The 8,432-nt window shown below is 49.1% G+C and overlaps 1 protein-coding gene across 2 annotated transcripts in view; it reads right to left on the bottom strand.

The window, feature by feature from the left end:
• Nucleotides 1–1,338: 1,338 nt before the first annotated feature.
• LOC109554959 (histone-lysine N-methyltransferase PRDM9-like) overlaps nt 1,339–8,432 on the bottom strand; it is a 226,764-nt gene continuing 219,670 nt past the window's right edge. Inside the window, exons 2-3 of one of the 2 annotated variants that reach the window (XM_070785409.1) lie at nt 4,198–4,210; nt 1,339–2,681 (exon numbers count right to left, since the gene is read on the bottom strand). In XM_070785409.1, the coding sequence (XP_070641510.1) occupies nt 1,935–2,681; nt 4,198–4,210 (760 nt within the window). In that variant the 3' untranslated portion in view covers nt 1,339–1,934. The remainder of the gene's footprint in view (nt 2,682–4,197; nt 4,211–8,432) is intronic. The other variant, XM_070785410.1, reaches the window with a different exon arrangement.

The raw sequence follows: 8,432 nt of genomic DNA, 5'->3' as shown, positions 1-8,432 counted from the left end.
ATGTAGAGACACTTCACAAGCCTGGAACAGGGAGGGAACTGAGGGCCATTGCCCCCAGTCCTGGAGCTACCACCTCCCACCCCCCCGCCCCATAGCCCACTCACCCCTTGGTGTCTTCTGGTGACCGAGTGGACTTCAGCCTCCTGAACCCATTCTGGAAGGATCAGGACAGAGCAGAGTTCATTCATAGAGGGAAAGGTGTGGTCAACTCCTAAGAACACCATTGCCTCCACTCTGTGTTGGAACTCAGTTCTGGGTCTAAGCAAGCGTGGCTTCCTGGTGCAGTCACCACCTTCACTCACCTGGGGGGATGGACTTTGTGTCCACCTTGTCCCCACGTGCAGCCTGGTCACCCCTGGGGGCTGTGCTGTGTGCATCTGCTCTGCTCACAGCGCACCCTATGGTCCATCAGACTTCACTCATAAAAGGGAAGTGTAGGATGAACTATTCCATAGTTAAGAATTTCAAGGTCACAACAGCATTGACCAAAGCACGTGGGCACAGGTACAAGACCCGTGCATTAGAGAAGCCACTGTGTGGGCTTCAAGGACCCTCCGGGTGGGGGGTGGGATGGGGTCTGGACAGGAGTTTCCTGCACACGCGGCTCCAGGCTCTGTTGTCCGCAGGGTGGACGACTGTCGGCACTGCCTGTCTGTGTGGAGGGGCTCTGGGGCTGCCCAGCTCAGTAAGAATGGCAGTGGTGGGAAGGGAGGTTGTGTTCCCTTAGCATCCCTGACCTCACATGTCCTCATCAGGGCAGCTAAGTGCCTAAACAGCCCCTTCCTCGTCTAGCTCTGAAGACCTGGAAGATGTGGGGGCTGAAGGACATGCAGAAAACACAATTCTATAAAGCAAATATCCTTCAATTAAAAAATTTAAAAAGATTAAAGAAAAAAACACAAATAACAGCAATGGTGGGGCTTGCATTCTCAGCCAGCCTCTGCCAGATTCTGCCTGTGCTTATGCAACAGACCAAAACGCTGGTGCTCCCACCCTGTATCACAGATGAGAGTAGAGACACTGAGAGGTTGAGCATCTTGCCCCATGTCACACAGATGCTGAGGGCACAGCTGAGAACTGGACCCCTGTGGTCGAGTCTGGAGTCCAGATGCTGTGATGACCCTGATGAAGTGGCAAAGACAGAGTGAGGGAGACCAGATGGCCCAGGCTGAGCGAGGCACATGCACATGCACACATACACATGCACGTGGCCTTCACTTTTGAGGCTACAGAAGTCAGAGGAAGACAGAGGGCAACCAGGAGAGGCCAAAGTAGAGTCTAGGTCTATAAGGAGGAGAGGCCACACCTCGCAGGAAGCCAGAGTTTTCTCTTCCGTGATGAGTCTGTCTCAAATCCTAGATTCCTCTCCCTGGACCCTGGAAGTGACTGTCCAGTGACCTAACTGAGTTGGCTCCAGAATAATGCCTTCCCAGGGGTTCACTGTCACTGGACCCCACTGCTGTCGGTAATAAGGGGGGAGTGAGTACGTAGTCTGGGCTTCAGATTTGTTTGGAGACAAAATTTATTAGAAGAAGTACAGAAAACCGTGAAGGCAATTGGCATGAATATCTACAGAACACTTAAGAAACCATCTGCTGTTTATCTACCTCCTCTCCTGTCATGAAAGTGGAAGGTCTGTTTAATCAATTAATTCTGTGTTCATCACACTGCTTCTGTAAAATATTTGCTTATGTGTTTATTTACATGGCTGCACTGTGTCTTAGTTGCTGCATGTGGGAGGTAGTTCCCAAATCAGGTATTCAACATGGCTCTACGCATTGGAGTAGTAGCCACTGGACCATCTGGGAAGTCTCTCCTCATACTCTTGGCGACAGTAACGGATCATAAACCTGCTCTGAGGCCCCCTTAGAGCTGAGGCATGGGGTGGCTGCAGTAATCCTCCTGTGGCTAGGATGTGGTTTATTGGTCATGACTCACTCACACTCCATGCAAACATAGGGCTTCTCCCCTGTGTGTGTCCTTTGGTGTCTGACAAGATTGGACTTCTCCCTGAAGCTTTGCTCACACTCCCTGCAAACATAGGGCTTCTCCCCTGTGTGTGTCCTTTGGTGTCTGATGAGATTGGATATCACACTGAAGCTTCGCCCACACTCCCTGCAAACATAGGGCTTCTCCCCTGTGTGTGTCCTCTGGTGTGTGATGAGAACTGACTTCAAACTGAAGCTTTGCCCACAATCACCACAAACATAGGGCTTCTCCCCTGTGTGTGTCCTCTTATGTGTGGTGAGACGTGACTTCTCACTGAAGCTTCGCCCACACTCCCCGCAAACATAGGGCTTCTCCCCTGTGTGTGTCCTCTGGTGTGTGATGAGATTTTTCTTAAAACTGAAGCTTTGCCCACACTCCCCACAAGCATAGGGCTTCTCCCCTGTGTGTGTCCTCTTATGTTTGGTGAGATTTGACTTCTCACTGAAGCTTCGCCCACACTCCCCACAAACATAGGGCTTCTCCCCTGTGTGTGTCCTCTGGTGTATGATGAGATTTTTCTTAAAACTGAAGCTTCGCCCACACTCCCCACAAGCATAGGGCTTCTCCTCTGAGTGTGTCCTCTTATGTTTGGTGAGATCTGACTTCCAATTGAAGCTTTTCCCACACTCCGTGCAAACATAGGGCTTCTCCCCTGTGTGTATCTTCTCATGTGTGATTAGACTTGACTTATCCTTGGAGTCTTGCTCATGCTCTCCGTACTTGACTCTTACAATCCCTGAGACCCCTGCCTCCATGAATAATTTGCCTGTGTCCTCTGGATTCAGTTTCTGGCTTGTGCTGGGCTCTTCGGTCATTCTCTCATGCACCTCAGAACCCCCCATTTGTCCTTTGGGTGGGTAGGAAGAGGCCGTTGAAATCCTCTTCAGCCTTATGCAAAGTTTGGGGCCTTTCAGCAAAGGATGGGGCCTTTCCTTGGGCTCTCGACCCTCTGGTTTGTCACTCAGGCTGTGTGGATCAGAATATCGCTGCTGCTGATTTTGACTGCCTGGACAGGGATCCTCTGGTTGGAGGTGGTCTCCTATAGATGGCCTCAGGAGGATCTGAGAAGGGTGATTGCGTTGGACATGTTGGCTGAGGAATTTCTGACTGGAGAAGGACAGACAGCAGGAGGCACATGGGTAGATCTTGGGCTTTGGTTCTGCTGAAAGAAGAAGCTTTTAGTCAGGTAGCTGGTGTGCCATGGTAAAGCCTGCCCCAGTAACCATCTTAGTGTTGACGGTGCACGATTTGTCTCCCATCAAGTGGGTCTTTACAGTCCACTTATCCATTCCATTCTTATTCTCTACATCTACAGAAATCCAGGAAGCTTGCATCAAGGGCCTTTTCTACATACCACCCAGCCTAGGGACCTTTCAGTAGCATCAGAGGCAGCGTCTCTCCTGATAGAGGTGGATCTGCAGGGACCTTTCCCTGAGTGTAAGTATCTGAAAAGTCGTGTCACAGTGGCCACAGGTATTTTACCCTACTGAGAGATAAGACTCTTGATGACTTAGGTGGAATCTTCCTGAATGGCTCCCTGTGAGGGGAAAGGGTCTATTAAGTTAGGGGCACCTGGCCTGGAGCTCTCTGCATATGGGAGGCAGCACAGGGGGTGGTTAGAGCAGGTGTGAGTAAAGCTGAATTTGAGGCTTCTTGTTCAAAGAGCAGCCTTTCAAAGAAACCACTCTGCAGGAAGTGGGTTTGAGACTGGACGAGACCAAGAGGCCCAGGTCCTACTGACTACAGGTCTCTGGCTCCTGCTGCCCTGGTTGGTTCATAAATTGCTCCTCTCTGTTTTCTATACATCATACAATAAAGACATGTCCTTTCTCAAGCCTCATCAATACTCATACCTCTTATTTCACACAGTCTTAGTCCATTTAACATGCACTAGGAAGTCCTGCTTAAAAATACATCTCCAGCCAGACTCTTCACACCCTCACTCCCAAGCATCTTTACCCAGGCCACTCTCCCCTCATGTCTGGCAATGAACTGACCTCTGAGGGGACTCCCCACTGTTGTCTCTTCCCAAAAATGAACCGAAGCATCATCTTAGCACAGAGAACGTGCCGCTTGGAGCTGGTAGCCACATGGTTGCTCTGTGTCACCCAGGAAGACCCCTAAGGCCTGCACATGGACATGGGCACTGAGGCTTCTGTGTTCCATCCAGCCTCCTTCCTCTCCCTCTGTGCTTCCTCCTGCGACCACTGACATGGCCTCTCTTCCCGGCCCTGAGGCTGCAGCACTGGCTGCTCCCCTGCCTGGAATCCTGGAATCCACAGGTGTTATCTCTGCAGAGACCCTGCCCCACCATCCTCCGCCACACCCCACTCTGTGCATGCTGATCCGAGGCACTTTACTGCACTGGTTTTCCTCAGAGCACCAGCCCCTGTCTGGTATGAAGCCCATGCTGCCCCAAGGCAGTGGTTCTGTCTGTTTCAGTGTGTGTAGCCCTGTCTGGCACAAAGTATGAATTCACATGACAACAAACTGAAACAGTAACTGAATGCAAATCACTGTATGCATGTCACTTAGAAATGTGGAGGAAATGAGGAAGAAACTGGTAAAGGTGAGAGAGCTGGTAGGTGCTAAAAAACTTGCTTTTTGCTTCTAAGCCTTTCAGAAGAAGGTGATGTTACATATTTTTTGCATGAAATATTGAAAATTAGAACTAATATTTTTAATATAAATATTTTTCCTAACAGTCTTATGAAATGAATCAAATTCTGAGGCATTTTAATTGCAACTTGACTGACTTTAGACTGGATTGGACTGTGCTTCAGAATAGGACCAGGGAAGCTCCCCAGGATGGGGTGGAGTGCTGGAAGAGGGCTGGCGCTCACCTCTCTGGGCCGAGAGCTTGCTCTTCCCCCTTTTGTCCTGCTTGATGCCGAGTTCCTCGCCATACTCGTCCCCATACCAGACCAGCAGCTCACAGCCCGGCCTGACCACCCGGCAGGTTCGGTAGAAGATCTGCCCGTGATACTGCAAGGCCACCAGGTTCTGCTCCTCATCATCCCGGGCACAGTTCACATACCTGGGGTCAAGGCCGGGAAAGGGAAAGAAACCACAGGTGAGGAGACCCTTCCACTACTGGACACCAGAGCCTTCAGGCTCTGAGGCCGCCATGGTTCCCACTGCCCCCCATGGGGACCTTCTGTTCACACATTAGACCTGGCTGTGTGAATTCCTATTTCCAGATCCTGTTTCCGGTCCTCTTCCTGGCTGGAATGCTTTTCTCTCCTTACCTAATTAGCCATTGTCCAGAGCCCAGTTCCAGACTTGTCTCCACCTGGACTGTCCGTAAGCCTGGTGACCTCCAGCTCCTCTAAACTCTAAATTAAGTTCTCTTTTATTCCGCAGGACTTGGTACTCCTAGGCTAGCATGCAGCCCTCAGCACTCACCCCAGCCTGCCTTCTCTCCAGAGGCTTTTCTCCAATCTCCCGACATGTATCCAGGGTCCTATTCACTTGCCCACCCTCTCCCATGGAAACATGGAGAGTGCTCTGACATAGCTTGAGACAGAGAACAGTAATAGTTTATTCACTTTCTGCCTGCCCTGATGAAAGTAGAGGCCCTCAGAGAGTGGCCATGCTCACGGCCATCCTGCTCCCCATTCCTTCTCAGGCCTCAGGGCCCACTTCTCACTGGAACCGAGCCTGGGGAGGTTGTTGCCCACACGGACTCAAGGTCTCCCATGTTAGGTTATCCTGGTGCTGTGCAGTTATTCAAAAATAGAAAAAGCAAGGTTACTATTCCTAAAATCAATTGGTTAATGTCTGTCTTCAGTATGTTCTCCAAAAGGACATGGGTTGTGTGATCTGCTTCAGTAATGAAGTTCACTGTCTAAACTGGGACATAGAGTGTTTGGTAAGTGTCAGTTAAGTGAGGTAAAGTGTCCCTGGTGAATCTAGACTCCTCAAGTTGTTTTCAAGTACCTCAGTTTTGTTGAGCATATAGACTTATATTTTGAGGGCACATGTTATATTTTTCTTTCTTTCTTTCTAATGTCTTTTGAAATGAAAGAGCATGATATGGAGGGAAAAGAGGAAAGAAGATGTGAAAGCTACCGAGGGAGATGGGCTGAGAAGGAAAGGGGTGTGGGCTTGAGGGAGGAGCGACATCTACAAACTGCAGGCTCACTGCACCCACCTCATCCAGTTGGCCAAAGACGTGTCTTTTCCATCCACATACTCGTAGCTGTTTCTCCCTTTGGTGACCTGAGTGTCAGAAAAGAGATACAGGCTTTCTTCTCTCTTTTATTTTATTTTTTTTGGTAGTAAGTAATAGGAGAACTTTCCCCCTGCTGGCATTGGTGCTCTTCAGCCTGCATGGATTCAACTGCCAGTCGGACCACACAGTAAGCTCATCATTTCAAGTCTGAGTCTACTGGCACATTGAAGGCAAGGGCTCCACAAGTGAAGGGTCACTTCTGTATGCCTGTACCACTGTCTCCCACCTTCCTCTGACCTTTGGATAGAAGTCCTGTGTTCATGCCCAGTGCACACAGTACACAGGGCTGACCGTGTCATTGCCGACATGTCATCACCATCCGTGTCCTTGCATGTAGACATGAAGTACACCCCCACAACACACAAACGATTAGAGCCAGAGGACAGGGAAAGAGGGCTATTTCTCACCAGCCAGCAGTATCCACTGTGGGAGTCCTCTTCATTGTATATGATCTGACCTTCGTAGGGGCCAAAATGCAGGCCCAGTGGCAGATCGGATGCCTCATTCCACACTCCAAGCCCAGCCTCAGGGATGCCCGATGGCCTGATACTTAACCCAGGGGGCAGAGTGAGGGCTGAGCGGTTGGCATGCCCCTTTTCTACTGCAGAGTCCTTTACAAAGGTTGGGGGCCCGTGGGCAGCACAGCTGTCGATGAAGAAGTTCTGACACTCCTCACAATCTGGAGGTGAGAGCAACAGGGATGAGGGGAGGTATAGGGATGTTGCTGGTCGCAAAGACCTTCAGAAAGAGCTGGGGCACTCGCGGCCTTTGGCCTTGATCTTGTACCCCAAGTCATAGAGGAAGGGGATGATTGGGGGACCAAATGGTGAGGTGAGGTTATTGTACCAAGGTCTCATAACCCCTTCTCCATGAGTGGGCCAGCAGGGTCACTCACACAGGTAGTCGTCATCCTGGGGCTCGCTGACCTCTTGGTACACATGGCCCTTTCTTTCTCGTACACTGTACCTCTTCACTTTGGTCTCCTTTCTTCTGAGTTCTAACATGGAGAACAGAAGCTAAGCAAGGCTGGTGGGGTCTGGAGAATTAGTCCCTGTTTTATCAGAAAGGGTGAGATCTCCTACTTGTCCATCTATACAGTTTGTTAAAACTTTTTCACATTTATTTTTCAAACTTTTACTTGTGTATTTTTATGTTTTAATGATACATTATCTATTGGCCATGCTGCATGGTTTGTGGGATCTTAGTTCCCTGACCAGGAATGGAACCCACACCTCCTGCAGGGGAAGTGTGGAGTCATAACCACTTAACCACCGGGAAGTCCCTTCTCTATACTTTGTTTCTTCTCCCTTTAACTACTGGTTCAGGACACTGAGGCTCCACACTGACCACAGATGCCCAGTTCAGTGTTAGCTTCCTGCACTTCCCGTTAGTAGGTTTAACTTCCCAACCTTCTTACTTAGGAAATAGTTCACTGACACATCTACTCAGAAAATATATGTTAAGGGCATGACACGTAAAGCATTGAGCAGAGGTCTGTGTATAAATACTAACAAAGTGAGGTCTCTATCATCACAGCTGGATTTATTGAATTACTTGTAGGTGTCAGCACTTTTGCATTTCATGCAATGCTTCCAAACACCGTATGAGTTATGTGTCTGTATCTTCACTTTACAGATGAGCAATCAGGACCTCAGAAAATGTATAAGATTTCCCCAAGGCCCCAGTGCTAACTTTATGCCTCAGATCAGTCCAGCTTAAACCCACGCCTACCCAAAGTCCACACCCCACACCTAGGCCATACTTATTAGCTTTTCTACAGGGATTAGAGGAACTAATTAGAGGAACTCCCCAAACTTTATCTTACCGACTTTGTGTCTGGGGTGCTTTCCAGGGGTCCTCGCTTCTCTGGGAGGGGGCACTGGTTTCTGAGCCTGTTTGGAGCCACTTTTCTTCAGCAATTTTGCTGCTCCCGGCAATTTCTTCAAACTGGATACCTTATTTAGTGGTCCTCTGGACAATCTCTTCCATGTGAGTAAAAGACAACATGTATTTCTTTAGTTCTTTAGGACTATATGAAGTATTTTTACATGCATGACTTAAGTTAATACTTTGACAATTCTTGGAAATACCTGGTGGAGGGGGGCTCTGAACACTAGAGTGTAAAAAAAGGACCTGAGTGGGTAGTGAATCAAAATTAGAATTCATATCTTAAGATTCTTTCCCTTCAACTTTCTGCATAAAAGTGAGA

Source organism: Bos indicus, chromosome X, assembly GCF_029378745.1.
Source record: "Bos indicus isolate NIAB-ARS_2022 breed Sahiwal x Tharparkar chromosome X, NIAB-ARS_B.indTharparkar_mat_pri_1.0, whole genome shotgun sequence".
Lineage (NCBI taxonomy): Eukaryota > Metazoa > Chordata > Mammalia > Artiodactyla > Bovidae > Bos > Bos indicus.
Note: the sequence above shows the minus strand (reverse complement) of the source record. Positions and strands in the feature narration are given on the sequence as shown.